The sequence below is a fragment of the Podarcis pityusensis genome (genome assembly GCF_964106645.2).
Source record: "Podarcis pityusensis genome assembly, chromosome: 1".
Classification (NCBI taxonomy): domain Eukaryota; kingdom Metazoa; phylum Chordata; class Lepidosauria; order Squamata; family Lacertidae; genus Podarcis; species Podarcis pityusensis.
This window is the reverse complement of record NC_138028.1, coordinates 89,150,319-89,169,286: the sequence shown is the minus strand read 5'-3', so window position 1 is coordinate 89,169,286 and position 18,968 is coordinate 89,150,319. Positions and strand designations below refer to the sequence as shown.

The following is an 18,968-nucleotide window of genomic DNA, read 5'->3' as shown; positions in this document are numbered from 1 at the left end:
TGGGATGGAATGTTTTTGACCCTCCTTTTTAAAATATGAATGAGTTTTAGATTTTACTATGTCTTGGCTGGTTTTAATGCATGTGTTGTTTGTTGTTGTAAGTCGTTTTCAGCCACGCAGGTGGCACTGAGAGGGTGAGGCTGTGGTTTGCTCCAAAGAAACAACAACTAGCAGCAATGAGGAAGAAGGGCTGCCTTTCCTGAGAGGCCCAACCCCATATCAGCTAGAGAAAAAGAGCAAGTCGCAGTGGTTGTCGGTGTGTCATAGTGAGTCAGGAGTTAGGACTGGGTTAGTGAAAAGCCCAGGAAGAGGTACCTGAAAGGAGAGGCACACCCTGTGAGGGGGGCAGGGAGGGGGGCTTAGAATTTCTTGTCTGAATTAGAAACAACTGGTATCCCAAACATATAGATTGTGGGTCAGCAGTGCTTCAATTCCTTGCCCCCAAAATGCCTAGGATCACATACATATACCAGCAGAGGTTCACATCCATATACCTAACTGGATATGGAAATCACTCATAGAAAGAAGGTGCTGCAAGTGCAATTCATCTCCCTGATGTAAAAGTTGAGGCTTTACTTGCTTAACCCTTTTTAAAAAAACCTAAAATCCCACCTATCAGCTGTTTGGAGCAGGATGTACATCGGGGAGCACCTCAAGAGGCCATCTGTAAATTCCTTTTCATAGCAGAACACCTACACTGAAACCTCAAGTTTCCATATATCCAAGTTTTAACTGTTTTCCAAACCACCTCCTTCTTGGACCTAACATATCCGAGATGAGATAGAGGTTACTCTCAGAACATACGATATTTCCAATTAGAATTTCCACCTCTTCTTTTGGGCATATTATTTAGGGCCCTATTCAAAAGACAGGATGTGGGTATTTAAAAATACTGCTATATAGAAAGAACACTTTCAATGGTTCTGCTAGGTTCTGTTTGGACACTAAGGTTACCATCCAAGACACACTTACCTGGGACCAAGCCCCGCTGAATACAGTGAAAGTATGTAGAGGGTTATACTGTAATTCCTTCTCACAAGCAGCCCTTATATAAATCTACAGTTACAGTAAATATTATGAAACATGCCCTACATTTGATATACCACAGCCAGAATTCAGCACCCATGGGTTAACATTCTAACAAGCACAATATTCTCAAAATAGTGTTTGGTGCTTTAACTGCTAGGACAAACCTACCGTTCTCGGGGCGGGGGGGAATGGGCACAGAAAAGGCCAAATAAAAGCCACTCACAGTGTATGTAGATCTGATAAAAATCAAAAAAACTCCAGCAATAGTAAAAAGTTAATGTTTGGAACATAATATAAATATTTTGACATTTGACATTTTCCTGCTGTAACTTTTTTGCTAGGAGAGAACTGCCATCTTTGCTGTTCAGCAATTCATATAATCCTCAGCAGTTGCATGGGCAAAGCATGTTCTCCATCACGGACAGCACGTGTTGCAGTTGGGGATTCCAAGACACCTTGCTGTTTCTGGGCAGATGGTTTGGCCAACTCGTAAGCAGGGGCGGGCTGTTACTGGGGAAATTTAGATGTTGCCATTTAGTGATTGACAGCCCTATTTGTTAAATACAAGGCACGCAGCAATGGACGTCCTCTTTCGCTGCGTGCTTCGGATCACCCACCCACCCTCCCTTCCCTAATGTTAGGCTGTTTGCTTGACCTTGCTATTGCCTGTCATGGGGTCGTCTGCTTTGGGGCAGGGGCCCGATAGGAATTTTGCCATTTGGCTGATTAGTGTGTGCCACTTGGTTTTCGCCTACCACGTAGCAAATCGTCACAACTTGTAAGGTTTGCGGTTAGGCATTGGTCTGGAATTGGTTGCTGGAGGGGTATGGATTCGGCTGTGCCTGCCCCCCAAAATGCTGCTGCTGGTGGAGGGGCATGGATTCGGCTGTGCCTGCCCCTCCAAAATGCTGCTGCTGCTGAAGGGTTTTACCATTAAAGGAACCCCATGCTTTTGTCCGAAACCCCCTGGCAAGGGGCTAGGGCCACGTAAGCCCCTGGGAGCATGCTGGGGAGAGGTGAAGCATGGTTCCCAGTCCCCTCTCTCTCCCCAGGTGACTTACCCTTCCTGACTTTGCGGGGGGTGCAAATGTCAGAGCTGTCCCCGTCCGGGGGCAGTTAGTGCTACCAATGCCTAAGCAACCACTCACATTGCTGTATTTGAATAAAGTTGTGGCCAAAATTATGCCAAAAAAATTAAACAAAAATTAAGTGTCAATTGTGTTTTCCTTTGGGGTGTATTGGGGACCTCGACACGCAACCATGGGACATGCCAAAGACTTTTCAGGTAGTCTGTTTTGCATAAGGCCTACAACTGTCTAACTGCCAGTGTACAGGTTGTTCTCTTCGCATGATTGTTGTGGGTTTCAACTGGCCATTATGGCTGCAAAGCTGACAACCCAAAAATGCTCTCAGTACACTTTAAAAGTCCAGAGCAGGTTTTGTGCAATAGTGCATCTCATGCTGAAGAAGAAGAAAAAAATATCCAAAATGTCATTCTTAGTTTCATTATCTTATATCTGGTCCAATTCACTTACCTGTTTCTTGTCCATTGAGGATGGAAGAGTTCATATTGCACCTTTCTTAACTAGGAAAACTATTTGCCTTTTAAAAGAATTCTAATTAACTTCCATATTCTGCTTCCTGATTCAACTGATATCCTGTGCCACCAGTTGATCCAGAAGCTGTCCATGCCAATACAGGTTTTCTTAGTTTATCTATAGCCTCTGCTTGTCCTTAAGAACAGTTATGTACCATACCTGTTACACAGCAAGACCAGCTTGGCCTACATAGAATCCCTACTGAAGAGGAAGTACTGTTGTTTGTAGATAAAGAAACTGGATTAGGCAAGAACAACATTAGAGAGAAATGAAGAGACTAGTTGATACACGTTGCCTAGAACTGTTGGTGAACATAAATGGAGAAAAGTCCATTACTCTCCATAGAGTAGCAGCCAAGGAAACCCAACCATGAATGACATTGTCATGTATGTCCTCAAGGAAAAAACAGCAGCAGCAGCACCAGCAATCCTCACTACCTGAGATGGAGACTTAGGGATGCCTCCCCCAGGTGTTTCCAAAGTGGATGGCTCTGGCTCATGGTTGATAGCCTTGGTCTCAGGGCTGGTGATGGGAGTCCCATCAGGCGGAGATGAGGGGGTTTTGTTTGCTTTTGCTGGGGTACTGTCACTGCAGAGAGAGAGAGAGAGAATATCAGCATTAGAATGAGCTTTTTATTAGAGGTGGCTTAAGGAATGAGGGAAAGTACCCTTTTAAATTATTATTTTGCAACAGATGCCTGGCCCCATTACTGTAATAGCACAAACTTTTAATGCAAGAAAATGTGTGACAATAATCATGTAGTTTGGTGCAGAAGTTATCTTCAAAAACAAATAGCAGCTGCTTTTTTGGGTGGGCATAGTACACATGGGGCATATTCATTTAACTCTTGCCTCCCACACCACAATTGCCAAGAAAAATTCACTCGCTCCATAAGCTGCTGCCTCTCACAGGAAGATGCCCATAGGAACTTTCTTCATATGTCAAACAACAGCTGCATGGGGAATAGATTTCATCAGGTCTGTGATGTGGGAGGGGAAGAAGAGTTCATTCTCCTTGCATTCTGTGGTCTTGATCCTGATAATGTAATACCAAACTGTATGTTTAATGCCACGTGTAGTTTGGCCCTTGCATACAGTAAGCTGTTATCCCCTAAGAATTCAACAAGAAAGAATCTGACTTTTAGTAAATGTGGTATTTACTAAATTAAACAGGGCCCCTAATAGATCAAGCATACAACCTTTAACCTCACCAGTGTCTTTCACCCTCCCACACCATGCTCTGTATTACGCAATAATTATTTCAATCACCAAAGCCACTGGTTAGCTGTGATAGCTACAGACACATAACAAGATAGGGGGCAACAGACCATATTGAAACAACATGGAGTATAAAGCTCAAGTTTGGAGCAGACAAGCTGTTTTGAAATACATTGTTCTTGGAAAGCAATCACAAGAGCTGGATTTCCACACCACATTGTGTCATCTCAGTATTTAGAAATCCTTGAGAATGTTTGAAAACTGTCTCTAACAACAGAACAGGATGCTCAAGGCCTGTCTATGGCTGAGCATTCATACTAGGAAGTAAATCCCACTGAATCCGGTAGGACTTACTTCTAGATAAACATATTTGAAACATGGTTTTAAGAGGGGACCCTAACCTGTTTGTTTATGGGAGCCTCATATGGGGATTGCAGAAAGCAAGTAATGAAAGGTGGGTCACCAACTCACACCTCAACCATTCTCCTGCCTTGCATGTATCCTCACAGGGACTCTTGTTTCAGCAAGGAGGTTGAAGGTCTTTTAGCTCTCAGATCTTATCCAAGGACATACACAGTGGGAAGGAAGCAATTGAAAGTTCTCTCTGTAAACTCAGAGTTACACAGTAATACCAGCCACCATGCAATTCAGCAAGCTAGTTAGTATATAAATACAATGCAACCAAGCACCATGTCCCCTAAGCATCCACCCAACTTACGTTATCCTCCAACATCTACACTATTTTTAGGAAGTATAAGGGGAGAGGTTAAAAGGCTGACCGGCTCCTGTCCTGAAAAGGACAAATTTCAGTTGAAAGAGGAGTAAAAACACAATTCTAAGCTGCCACAGAATATAGAAGAAAAAAAGGATATGAGATTATTTTTCTTTAGACTTTCAAGAAGGAAGAACAGGAGACCTAAAAACTCATCTTCAACACGGTTTGAGGGAGAGAAGAAGACTGCTCCCATTTTTTTCCATCTCTCCTCCCACCCAACCTATGTCTGTCCAGATCCACTACAAGTTTTCGTGAAGTTCCCTGCACTTAAAAGGAAATCTGGCCTTGGCACACAGCTGCAATTTGCTCTCTTAAGCAACTTCTAGTAGTTAGGTCTGCAGTACGTGAGTAGACCACAAGATATTCATTTATTCTTTGGGAAATACAAAGGTCCATATATCTTCCGTTGGCAACTTGCAAAGGAGGGTGGAAGTGGTTATAAACATTTGTAAAACGCTATTAGGATTATTCAGAAACACCAATGCAATCCGTAATTCCAAAACAAAGCAATTTGGATCATGCAGAAACTCCATTTCAGTCACCAAGCTAACAATGCACTATATGCTGTTAGAATACAGCCTGGCCTTTGGCTTTTACATCCAAATCAGAGCGGGCAGGGAATGGAGCTTGCTGGTACCTGCTCATCTTTTTCCTCAGCCTGGAGAACAGTTTAGTTTTCTTTCTGTTGAGGACGGCACACGAAAGTGATGTCCATTACAACACGGCTCAACCAATGTGAAAGAAAGGTGAAGATTCCGTGCATGAGCTAATGTACATAGTTACCATGAAGAGACTTATTCAAAGAGGACCTATGGGGCCATCCCTCAGTTTGTATCTGATTAGCTTGGCAGAGGGGGTGTCCGCCAGACATTTTCAGTAGAAAAATATCATTTTAAGTGCTGTGTGAATGTTCAGGAGATGGGAAGAGGAGAGATCAAGGACTCATTGCTTTCCATTTGCAAGCTACTTGCTACCATTGATCTACCAAGTTACCTCAAAGTTATATGGAGGGCAAAGGTGGAGGTTGAAAACTAGAAAGCTAAGCAATCCAGCAGGTGGCTGAGTGAGCCAAGGACCACCGGCTATCAATCAACATATCAATAGTGTGAGCCTACAAAAGAATAAGCTTGTGTCTTATTTAAACCTTGCACTAACATAATGGGAGTTACCTCCTGAGGGTATCACCCTATGGCATACGATCCCACCATGTGCACCCACCCACCATCCCACCAAATGTGCAAGTCCTTTCCAAAGTATCTTCACCCACGGCCCTAACAATGCAGCAATATTTTCTTAAAGTCCAAAGCGACCATTCTACCAATGATTTTGTACCATAAGATGGTGGAGAACTTACCCCCACAAAACCAATAGGGGGCTGAACAACCACTGGGGGGGAGAGTTTTGGGGTGAAATCAGAAGCTCCTGAGAAGTATTTACTTTCATGTCCTTCATATCCCGTCACAAGTTTCTTAGGGTGGACTTTCATGCCCTTTGCACATTCTACTGCAGGGATGGCTGACCTTCTTCAGACTGAGGGCCACATTGGCCCATGGTCAACATTCCAAGGGCCACATGTCAAAGTGTATAAGTGAATGTGGCATTTTAAAATAAAATAAAAAGGATATTTGAGAGGTCCAGAAGACATCACAAAAACCTTTTGATGTCACAAAATCACAGCCAAGAACCCTCAGGAATGGGTTTGTTTTTAAAAAAATAAAAATAAAGTAAAGTAAAATGTATGGGGGGAATTCAGAGGAATGCTAAGAGGGATATATGTGCACAAAATGACCCATGCATGTGCCCGCTAAACCTGTTCTGGGGGTTCCTCAACCCCTAAAACAGATTTAGGGGGCAAAGGGGAGCCACAGAAGCAGTAAAAGAAAACTTCTATCATTATTTAAAAAAATAAATTTTAGAGGCACAAAAAACAAACCTCTTGCAGTGTGGGGTGTGCATATATGCCCCATAGGCTAGCTGCCCCTAGTCCACTGGCTGCTCTGAGAATGTTTTTATCTCCTGTTATCTGCATATCTGTGTTGTTGTTTTTTACACTATATATCAGGGTGTTTTAACTTTAAAAATAAAATTTTGCACATATCATTGTGCGTAGTATTGGTACAATATTGTATAGGGACCGCCTGCTCTTTTTACCATCTCGCCATTTTCTCCCAAGCTTCAAACCTATTATCAGGTATAAACTGGTGTCATTCTGGCAGACCTCATGCAAAGAGCAACAGGACAAAATAAAAAGATTGTTTCAATTATGAGAGCACTCCTTCCAAAGTGTCCCCAGAGAGAAAACTGTAGTGTTGAAATGACATCTGAGTTGAAGTCACTATGAACCTAAGGATGAGGAAGAAATGAACCTTAAAATGGAAGACGTCCATCTAAATTTCTCTCTCCAGGGTTCCTATACATTTAAATCAGGGCTGGCTAACCTGTGTCCCTCCAGATTTTAAAGGACTCCAACTAGAGGCAGATTTATGGCAGCATGACCAGTTTGACTGCACTGGACGCTGAGCCTTGGGGATGCCACTGTGGATGCTGCAGCTATGATTTAGAATGGAACAAGGGGAGGCACCAAATTTTGGCATTGCACAGGGTGCCACTGAAATTTGAAACCCCGAGGTCCACCACTACTCCAACCTCCATCAGCCTCACCCAGCATGGCCAGCAGTCAGGCGTGATGGGAGTTGGAGTTCAACAACATCTGGAGACCAAAAGCTAGCCCTAGCATCTTCTCTCTTTTTCCTCATGGCACGATACATCTAGAGTGGTACTTGTTTGTACAATGCATAAACAAAGCATGCTGATAAAATTGTATCCGTGTTCAGCCTCTCCCTCTCATTTGTCTTATGCATTGCTCTTACTTAGCATTGTGCAGAGTTGTGTTCATGCATGGTCGATACAAAAGCACTCTACACCTTGGGGGTTACACAAAGTGCTCGGCTCATTGCTGAGAGTATGAGAGCCACGAGCTCCCTGGTGTCTGTTAAAAAAATTTCCTTAGCTTCTACATTTAATTTAATTCAATGCACCTACGAAAGAGTGAGCATAAAGCAGTTGGGTTTAAAATATCATACTGACCTCCATTTGATTTTGCCAAAGCAGGGTGGAGTCAAGCCACAGTTCTCCTTCTGCCTAATGCAGTCTTGGCACATTCAACTCATTACTGCTAACACAGCATGTGGGACTCAAAGCAGCTGGGAGTGCAAGTTCCCAAATTGCTTCATCACTCATGCATTTGGGTGAGAGCCAGAGGCCATCTCATCCAAGGAGTGAGGCCTACCTTCTCCTTAAGAGCGGAGGGTGAGGAAAGAGAAGTGTGTGTATTTACACAACCCTAGCCAGTTCCTCCTTATTCCTATTTGTGCCCATAAGCTGTGCTGGGTTTATTCAAAACAAAACTCTAAGATACAATGGATTTCTTTTACAAATGAAAAGGGGAAGTGAGTCATTGAACAAGTCCTTTAAAGTGTTAGGGCAAAAACAGAAACTGCTAGGTGGCCTTGATTGTTTTTCCTCCAGGAACCCAAAGGTTTTCCTACTTCTACAGCAATCCAGTCATGAGTTTATCAGTTCCTGGACTGCAGTGGCTAAGCTATCTCAGTCCATGAGCTGCCTCTGCTGTCACATCAGTCAAAGTTGACAAAAGACTCTGCAAGTCACTGAGGCCATCTGAGCCTCAAGCAACAAAGATGGGCCAAAGAGAATCCCTAGACTGCAACCTGCTCCTTCAAAGAGAGCGCAACCCCATCCAGAACAGGCAACTAACCTATCTCTTGGAGCTGGGAGGCTCCATCTTGCCAGGATTCAAGCTCAGTTTGCTGACCTATATACACAGCCTACTGCTGCATCCAGACACTACCCCAGGGCTCGCTCAGTCACACCTGATACAGATGTTATGGAGAAATGAGGACACCATGCTCAAAATCTCCATTCCCACTGGCTTTATATAGATGTTGAATAGACAAAATTGAGCCCTGCAGCACTCCAAATGATGAGAAGTATACTTTCTGCCCACCCCAAATGCTACCCCCTCTGGATATGCACATAGGATTGGAACCACTGCAAAACAATGCCACCGATACCCAACATGTTGGGCTGGGTCAACAAGATACCATGTCAATGAGAGCAGCAACAAGATTGAGAAGAAGGGGCAAAGCTGAAAGTTGGTTTAATATCCTGCCCTGTTCCGAAGCTGGTAATCACAGTTTCCCATTTCAGACAACTTGCTGAAAATTGACTTCAAAGGGAGGTGTGAAGGGGATGGATGTGCAAAAAGGCTCATAAATATTGTGGGCTTATTAAGATGAGATAATGATTGTCTAAATGCAATCACTGTGTGGCTAGATGCCACAGCTGCATGCAGAATGGAAAAAGAGCAAAAAACCTGTGATTTGTATGTTTAGCTACGCAGCTCTCATCTTAATGACTGACAATTAGTTTAACTATATTAATCCCTCAAGGCTGTAGAACTCATTTTTTTTTCCTGAACCCCATCCATTTTTACTGAACATACAAGTGTGTTAACATGTGTTTCACAGGGACCCTCAGCTTTTAATAATATGGACTGCAAGGAACAGAGTCAAGGAGCCCAAAGGGCCAGCCTTTAGCCCCAGAGCTGAGAATAAGGTTTATTATTATTAATTTTTATTATTATTATTATTATTTATATAGCACCATCAATGTGCAAGGCATTTTACAGAGTACAAGAGAACAAGTGCCTGCCCCCAAGGAGCTTACAATCTAAAATTTGACACAGGGAGGAAAAACATAGGAAGGGGAGGAAAGGGGGGGAAGGCAGGGATGAAACAGGGAAAGAATATGTGATTAGTTCAGGTACACATACTTAGGTTTAGCTGCAGGCTGAGTATGAATAGGACACGAGGACAAGGGTATTGTGCCAAAGGTTGGCGCCCTGTTAAGTGGACTTGCTCTGGTGCCTTTAAAACAGCAGTCCGACACAGAGAAATTTCCTGTTCCTACCACTGTATGACATACCAGGAAAAGCTTCAGTGGTTAATTTCTGTGTGTCAGTCAGCTGTTAAAAACACAGGAGAAGGCAGAGAAAAAGGAGGTTTCAACCATAACTGAGAACTCCATTCATAGAAAGCATGAGAGATGTTTGTTGCTTCTCACCACTCCTATGCTCCCCACCCCTCCCTGCCCTTCTGTCCACTACTGTTTTTCAAAATGTTGCTTCTGAAGAAAACACACTATTTTTTTTTAAGGTGCACAAAATCACCATAGTCAACAAATGTTAAGAACCATGTGATCTTTGTGGTGTGCAATGGGAGATGGCGCCCTCACAGTGGCTGCCGTATCTGTAACAGCACACAGAAAGAAAAGCATTCGGTGGGCCAATTCTTGGGCTGGCGGGGTAGAAGATTAACAACCAGTGTATCACTGGCGACCGTAGTCAAGAGAATAAGACAAACACAAACACCGACTTGCCCTCACCTTCCCACAATGCTAGATATAGTAATGACTAACCTTGGCTGAGCTTTAACAGGATAGGTGCTTGTTGCCTGTGCTTTGTCTAGATTCACAAGGACATCATTCAAGTTTTGGTTCAGCTGAAACAAAAATTTTAAAATGAATAAATAGGAGGTCAACAAAGGAAAGAATTAAGCTCACAATTTTAATACAGTGGCACCTCTGGTTACGTACTTAATTTGTTCCGGAGAACCGTTCTTAACCTGAGGTACCACTTTAGCTAATGGGGCCTCCTGCTGCCGCAGCACCGCTGGCACACGATTTCTGTTCTCATCCTGAGGTAAAGTTCTTAACCTGAGTTATTACTTCTGGGTTAGTGGAGTCTGTAACCTGAAGTGTTTGTAACCTGAGGTGTTTGTAACCTGAGGTACCACTGTACAAGAGCATATAAAAATGCATAAAAACCTAGAGGATGGGTTGGGAACAGGATCTGGCCAGTGGGTCAAATCCTACCCTCCCCCAACAAACATAACCTAAAGGCCATTTTGACAGGTGGCGGGGCCTCCCACCTGTCAATCGGCTGGTGTTATGATGATGTCAGGTGACACAAAACAAAACAGAACATATTTGCAGACACAGCTTAAACCAGAGGTATTTTGCATCACTGGCTTCAGTTCAAGCTGGCAATGCAACTTTCTCTTCTGACAAGTCCCTCTTTGGTGCTTGCTATAAGTACAGGTGTCAGTGGGTTTCCTATAAGCGCCAATCAGCTCTTTGGTGTCATAGGAAGTTCTCTGGGACCAGCTGTGCTACAGAAGTTTCCAGTAGACCTAATCAGGCCCATGGGTTGAAGGTTCCCCACCCATAACACTACGACCCAGAAACTAGGCTACTGGAAATGGTCTTCCATTCATTCCCACTGATTCATGGTCACAGAAACTGAAAGCACCAAGTCCTGTGAGCATCATTTGACTTCCAGAAACAGGTGCCGCATAAGCGAAGCCTGTGTCTCATTAGGGAAACAAATTCAGCTCGTGTTTCTACTGTTTCCTGCCTTTTCTCCCCCTTTGCCCCTTCTATCACATACTTCCACTACTACGGGCCCTTGTGTCAACACAGGGTCTTTGTTCCTCATTGCGACTTAATGCCTTCCTTCTGCTCTCTCTTCCCATCCGCAGCCAGGAGCCTTGCTTGGAACTGCAACAGCCTTGGTTGCTATGGAACCACAGTTTGTCACTAAACAAGATGCTAGGCCAAACTTAGCCTTCATGCCGTGGGGTGGGGAGGGGGTGACGGCAGCCATGTGTTTGCCACAGCAGTAATTCAACCGACCTCCCCCAGGCTCTAATAAAACGTAGATAACTGCAAAGGAAAGAGACCTTTCACACACATAATCTTTTGCCAAAACAGGGAAAATTGGGATACAAAATCTTGTTACCGAGTAGTAACAAGCTGTCCAAATGTGTTGGATGAATGCATCACTGCTAAGCAACATTTTACTAGTTTGTCTGGCCCTGTCTTATTCTGCATTCTCTGCTTTGAACCTTAAACTTGTTGGTTCCCTCTTTTGGGATTTGTGCAGAATTCAGGGGAGGAGAAGATATAAAGTCGTCATTCCACATGCAGGCATTTAAATTTTCTGAAGCAACTGCACGGCCTATGTAACTATATGCATTGGACATTAAACGAAAACCCTTTATGGACTGGTACCAATTCAACAGCTTGACAGAACAAACTATGCCATAATAGTATAAATCAAGGCTTCTCGCTCACAGGTGGGCTCACACAAGTAAAATGGAAATAGCTTCATTATTCCAAAGCAGAAGAAATACGAGCTGGCTGAAAGAACTCACTAGGCATAGCTAAAGACAGATGCAGTGGGGACAGGATGAGGGACCAGGATGAGGGACCAAATGAAATGATGATTTATTTAATTGCATTTTATGTCCCACTATTCTTCCTCAGGGAAACTCAATGAAATAGACATGGTGCTCCCATGCAGAGCTGCTACGTTTCAGCAAGGCTGCTGAACTGTGAGCTTTCTGGTCATGCTCTGGAACTGAAGCGGCTGGTCAGGTAAGAGCAGAGCTGCCATGCTAGCTTCCCGGCAAGTGGGTTGTTGGTGTTTACTGGAAAGAGGAGGGATGGACAAAGCAGTGGGGAGGTTGGCACACCACTAGGAGCACCTGATTGGCTCCAGAGGGAGCCACCATGCCAGCCTCCTCATTGCCCCACAGCCTCCCCTTCTGGTAAGAACTAGTGAGCCATGGAGCTGATGTTGTGGCCCCACCCAGCAAGTCACTTCTGTTCTGTAACATCATGAAGGGATATGCCAGTGAGGAAAAATGCCCTAGTAACAATGGGAGGTGGTACCATTATCCCTGAGCACCAACAGCTAACATAGCTACACCTCTCTTACAGTGGATGAGGAAAGGCATGGGGGAGAAGCCAGATTAGCATCAATGGTCCCCAAAGGGAGAAGAGGAAGAATGTCACCCATTGTTACCTTGCTCATTTCCTTATGGAAGTTCTCTTCTAAACCTGCGATACTCTGGAATGTGTTGACGTAGAAACCAACACGACTGGAAAAATGAAACATAATATAAGTTACTGAAGACATGGGCAGCTGCTTTTCTTCCAATTATTCACTCGCAGAGCCATAATGCTCAGTGGAACTGAACCTTACGAGTTTCCACTTAGCAAAAGGAACTGAGTGGACCAATACATCATGGCCGGAATCAGTCAAGATATCTTTACCCTTCCCCTCCAACCACATCCCCCATGAACACAATTTGAAAACTACTGAATGTGCTTACCTATTCCATAGTGAAGGCAGTTCTTCCTGAAGATCAATGTTCATCTCCTCAAACACTTTCTGGGCTTTTACTAATTCTTCTTCAGCCTAGAGAGGAAGGATGGGGCAATGATATGCACAGCCTCTGGGGTACAATTCAGGGGAAGGCTTACATGAGCTTGCTGCTGCATGCTCCGTAAGTGGGTCAAGACTAGGGCATTCCAAGAACTGGGTTTCTATAGATCTACTGCCCAAGAGCCTCTTCCCATCCACCCTACAATCCACCTCTGTAAAGAGTGTGTGTAGGAGTCTCATCTGCAGCCTGGAAATGGCATAGGGAAGCCCTAATGATCAGAGTGGAAGAAACAGCCAGTGACCTCTGAGACTGGCTTTAGATGTGATGTGGATCCTGAGGAAGCAGAGTTTCTGTCCCATGCACTTCCTGTTCCTCAATGTCTGCATCGTGTTACTTTGTGTTACTTCCAAAGCCACTCTATGCCTTAGACTTATGTTACCCATCCATATAATCTAAGCAGTGTGGTCGTAGCAATTTGTGAGTTTTCACAAGCAATTTCATGGTAGAATTCCAAAATCCTGCTTCCCTACCTTGTAGAACTTCACACGCACGAAAATAGCTCCCAGGCTAAATATTTTAAGCTCAAGACCTGCTCCCCACAGATAACAATTGTGTTATGAAGTAACATCAAAGATATTAGCAGGGTGCTAATTCAGACTGAAGGGCATTATTAGAAATTTCCCAGTGTTTTCCAGGAGCCCTATGACACTTCCACTCCCCACCCCCTGCAAGTTCAGTTTATCTTTGCAGGAAATTGTGATTAATTTCCCTGACTCTTGATGACTTCCATTGTAGAGTCTTGGTCACCTTCTCCAATCATTTTCCAGTTAGGATCCTGAATCTAAATTAACTCCAATCTCACAGTCCATTCAGTGTTTCCCTTTATTATTTTGATCACAATACTTATTAATTTTCTGCATGGCCTTTCACTCCTCCCCAGTAGTGATGAGAATGCCAATGTGTAGCTGCAGATTCTAGGAAAGTGGTGGATAGTGTAATAATTGTCCGAGTTTGCTGCTTGGCAGGGGGTTGGACTCGATGGCCCTTGTGGTCTCTTCCAACTCTATGATTCTATGATTCTATGATTCTATGAATCTGAAGTTATTAGGCAATTGGCACCACCAGAGCTATCACTGGCACAGTTATAATGCATCTGTTTCATAAATGTAATCTGGTGCAGCAAAAAGCCTAGCACAGCTGGGATAAACAATGAATCTCGAGTCTTATCTATTCAGCAGCTTGTGTTAACAGGAAAAAAATGCAAGCAACTTACTCATACTCCACCACAAGAGCAAAAATGTCACAATGCCACAAGCCTCTATAGATCACATAGAAAGCATCATTGTCATGGACTGAACCTCTGGATATTTGTATTGTCAAAGGAGGCTTGTATTCTGGACTTCCTGTCCTTGCCAACAAATACAAGGGAGATTGCAGTGGTCTAGGATGCTAATATAAAAAATAAACTTTTAGTTGCTAAAACATAGATTATATTAGTAATAGTAGTAGTAGTATTTCTTACACAAGGTGTTTACTATAAAGCTAGCCTGAATCAATGATTTAATTAATTTACTCTTGCTCTGGGCAGACAGACAGAAGCAAAAGACAGATCTATCTTTATGCTGAGAAAACTAAATTAAATTCTGTTTAGGGGTTACTAAATCGATCAGAAGTAGGATTATGGTTTGAAAGTCTGCTAACTTTAGCAGTCTGCTAAACAGTTTTGTCTCTTAGTACTGTACTAAACTGCTTCTATACTCTTGCCAGGTAGAACCATTTGTGCTTGACAGCTCAAAGAATCAAAAAAAGCAATTGATACAAGTGTGTACTTATTATGACATCCCAATATGCACTAACAAAGAAGCACCCTAGGCAACATTCACTCTAGAAATAAGCAAGAAGAGAGTTGGGGGTCCAGCCAAGATTCTAGGGTTTTTCCATGAGGAGGATCACGTGGGCATCACAGAAGCAGCCACATGACATTGCCCAACCAAACATTTATATTTGCAATAATTTGCCACCTTGGAAAGCTCAAAGCAAACTGATACATAATGGAATTTGAGGCACACCTATCCACAGGGAAGGACTTTGGGCTCAGTGGGAGATCACCTGCTCTCATACAGGAAGGTCCCAATCCCAATCCCTGGCATTTCCAAGTAAGGCTGAAAGAGACCCCTGCCTGAAACACTTAAATGCCCAAATTATAATGTATACGACAGCACATAAGAGCAGTTGTCAGTCATCTGCTTTTCTTGGTTCTCCTGTGTCCAACTAATCTCTAGGAGATTAATTCTTCTAGTTGCTTTTTATTGTTGTGTTACCTTTTTAAAAATGCAGGCACAGCGCTTTGTGGTCAAGAAACAGCATCCTTTAAGGCCTGCTGCTAACTATCTGAGGTCCCGTCACCTTTCCAACCCAATAACCTGCTTGCAGATTTTTAACACTGGGCTTCAGAATTCAGTCAAATTTTAGACTCCAGTGTGATTTGATTAGATTCCGCCCCTATTAAGAGAGCCCCCAACTCAGCAAGATGAAATGGCAGCATATCCTATCCAGCAAGCTTCAGGAGTTTGCTTGCCATATCCACTTTGAGATGTGCTGTTTCTGGGCCTGTTTCATGAAGCAAGCTTCTGTGTTGCTTCTTAGTCAGCAGCATTTCAAGTGAGTTGTAGGAAGGCAGGAATTTGCTGTCCTAAGCAGTCAGCATCAGTCTCTATCCATTGCCACCCCACCCATCACCCTCAAATCTGAACACATTCCAGAAGAGAACATGCTGCTTGAGAAGTAACTTTGGTTCTGGCATGGCTCTCAAAAAGCTCATCTCCCACATTTATCTTTAAAGGGTCCACATTCCAAGTTTAACTGCTTGAGGAGCAAAGGGGCCTCGGTCTACACCAAAGAATTCGCTTTAAGACTCTGATTTAAAAGACTGAAATGATAGCAGAAAGCAGGAAAGATCTGTGGAATGCAGTCCAACCCATGGGTCAGTAGCTGACAGGCTTAAGATGTTGCACAAACTGAGGCAATTTGTACATGAAGAAGTAGGACTAAATCAGATCTTGAATCCTGTCAACAGCCTGCTAAATATCACCTGATACAGCAAAGTGGGCAGTTTTACACACACACGCACAAACACACACACACACACCAGCCCAGAAAGAAGCAAAGGGAATCCTTTTGATCGTGGTTTTAAACTTTACATCAGAGGAAGATCTCTAGTAAACCAAGAAGCTGGTAACTCAATTAAAGATTTGGAAGTCTCTGTTTTGAGGTCTTAATAGTTCACTGAAGCCAGACTGTTCTGACTAGGCCAAGCCTAAAGATATATTTTGCAGCTTTTCACACACCTAGTAAAACATAAAATCCCCAATCCCCAAACCAACAAATGCATGGAGAGCTATTTCTAGAAGCTGCCCCCAAAAACTTCAGCAGCCTCCTATAAAGTTCTGAGTAGCCAAATGCTAGCTTTTGTGGTAGGGGTAGCTAACCATTTAAAGACAGGGGGTTGCACTGACCCATGGTCAGCCCTCTGAAGGTGGACGGAATATCAAAACAGGCATTACCAAAGAGTGGGTGTGCCCCTTCTATTTTTAAGGACAAGTTGTGGGGGGCACAACAACCTTTTGTCACAACAGAATCACAGCAAGGGACCAGTCAGAGGGGAAATGGACAAAGCGGGGGCTTGGAGGGCCACGTAATTCCATCGATTTGCAAGCTTCTTGGTATCACAGTAGGGAACCTATGAGAGCTGTGTGTGTGTGTGTGTGTGTGTGTGTGTGTGTGTGTGTGTGTGTAAGAGAGATTGGGGAGGGGCAAAGAAAAAACTCCAAATTTGTAAGTAGCAATTAACTCAGTAACCAGTTCCTTGTGAACATACAAGAAATGTGGTTCCTTCCAGCCAAGCTAATGAGCTATTGTCCTCCAGTCCTTGAAGGCAGTATTTGTTTTCTTTCCTCTGTTGCTCAGTTCCTCATCTGCCAGTTGCATCATCTATCTTCCCCTCCTCACTCCCAGGAATGCCTTGTGCCAGAAGGGTTTCCAATAAGGAGGCTGAAGTTTCCCTCTCCTTTGACAAGTTGGTGTCCAGTGACTTTCATTAGTTTATTCCAGAACTCCTTCCCAAACCAGTCCATGAATCTTAAGGATTATTGCCAGATTTTCATTTTAACTGGCAACTGCGCCCCCCCCCCCTTCTGATGATTTTGCAAAACTAGAAGCTAGAAAAAGCTCCAGAGTTCAGTCCTGTTTCTAATCCACTGCAGAAGGAGTGGAAATATGTACAAGCCCTCTAGATATTGCTCCAGATACAGTTACAAAACCTCTGGACTTCAGAGAAAGCTGAATTATAAAATAAGATGTATGATAGCCATCTTCAAATATCTGAAAGCTTGTCATATAGATGAAGTAAATTTGTTGCTCCAGACGGTAGGAGCCAAAACACAAAGTAGAAAGGAGCCAAAACAAAAGACAAAGTAGAAAATTAATGACCTATCTGACAATAAAACAGATTCCCTTGGAAAGTGGTGAATTCTCCTTTATTAGAAGTTTTAATTGCCACCCATACAAGAGGCTGCAGGAGTAGAATTCCTAGAATGACAGGGGGTGAACTAGAAAATCTTGGAGGTGCCTTTGCAACTCTAAAATCTATAAAAGGGAAGCAGGAACTGACAAAGGATATTGCAGACAATCTAAGAAAGGGAGACTCAGGAAAAGGGACTCTCTTCACCCCAACTTGTCACATGCTTAGACCAAATGAGCCGGAAGGGAGGCAAGAAGAGAGGGAGCAGAAGCATCAATGCTATCATCCCTGGGATGCTCAAGCAGAGAGATTCTCATGAATTAATGGCCAGTTTATGGGGAAGGAGAAGAATGGCTGTGGAATGGGAAGCATGGACAAAGCAACAAGAAGGTTGATGTTTCAGTAAGACCAGGACGTTTTTGAGCATGGGAGAGCAAATGGGGAGAGGCGGTATTGCTGTGAAGATTTTTATGACAGGAAAAGCACCCAAGTGACAGGAGAAGGGAAAACTATATAAGCAGCAGAAATCTGCATTTCACCTAAACATCAACCTTATCTCCCATCCATCCATCCATGTAATGTCTCAGAAACAAGAAGCACCATACCAAATATCATCAACTAGAAGCTCCACAACCAACTCATCATTCCTGATTAACAACCACTAGTTGTCATCCATGTGTGGAGGAAACGGTCCTTAGGGCATTGGGTCTTGAGGCCAAGAAAGGGGTGGAGCTAACCCAACACCTTTCAACCTATTCTCTAACTGGTTGTCCCATAAATCTGGCTGGTGTGCAAGGCATTGCACTATACTATTGGTGGCAAATTTGTTTAACAGCAGGAATAGCCGACAAAGAAAACAAGTTTGGAAAATCACATAGTCTTTTTAAAACAACAACAACAACATTGCTCTAAGAATAAAATACAAGTTGGTTTGGTGTTGTCTCCTTGTATTACATTTTTATTCCAATGTACTGAAACCTAAGTCACTTCTTTGGAGAAAAGGAGTGCCTTACAAGGATGCTTAGCAGAGTGAATGCTGCCTGAGGGTGAAGAGCACAGCAGAGGGGTTCAGCCAGGGAGAGGGCATGCAGGGTTAGAGAGCAAGGTGGGCTTGGCTGTCACCTGGTTCCGCAGCAGATTAGTCTGAGCTACGAGATGTGCTTGCAGCTTCCCTTGGCACCACTGAGGCGCAGCTTTCTCAAGCAACGAGACAGGCTGTGTGAGAGCGTTTTTCAAAACAAAGACAAGAAAACAAACGGGACAGATTTTGAGAACTTTGTTTTTTAAATATATATATATATAAATCTCAAACGGTAAGAGGGTTATCAGGCCAGGCTGAGACAACAAACCCTGGCAAACAGGAGAGAAAGGAAGCATTAAGAGATAAGTCAAAGGGTGAATCCTACATGGCATGCCAAGTCTAGCAGTAATTAATGCTCCATGGTGTGGGTCAGAAAACACCAAGGCCAGCAGCGTTTACGAGCACTCCAGCTGCAGAGAGCAACAGAGAAGAAACTGTTA

The 18,968-nt window shown here is 43.5% G+C and overlaps 1 protein-coding gene across 16 annotated transcripts in view; it reads right to left on the bottom strand.

Annotated features, from left to right (window-relative positions):
- Nucleotides 1-18,968, bottom strand: part of BIN1 (bridging integrator 1) — a 116,277-nt gene that overhangs the window by 28,383 nt on the left and 68,926 nt on the right. For 10 of the 16 annotated variants that reach the window (XM_081007171.1, XM_081007179.1, XM_081007181.1 and 7 more), the window contains exons 7-12: nucleotides 18,570-18,662; nucleotides 12,875-12,960; nucleotides 12,565-12,640; nucleotides 10,116-10,198; nucleotides 5,257-5,301; nucleotides 3,065-3,215 (exon numbers count right to left, since the gene is read on the bottom strand). In XM_081007171.1, coding sequence (XP_080863297.1) covers nucleotides 3,065-3,215; nucleotides 5,257-5,301; nucleotides 10,116-10,198; nucleotides 12,565-12,640; nucleotides 12,875-12,960; nucleotides 18,570-18,662 — 534 coding nt within the window. The remainder of the gene's footprint in view (nucleotides 1-3,064; nucleotides 3,216-5,256; nucleotides 5,302-10,115; nucleotides 10,199-12,564; nucleotides 12,641-12,874; nucleotides 12,961-18,569; nucleotides 18,663-18,968) is intronic. The other 6 variants (XM_081007180.1, XM_081007186.1, XM_081007182.1 and 3 more) reach the window with 3 other exon arrangements.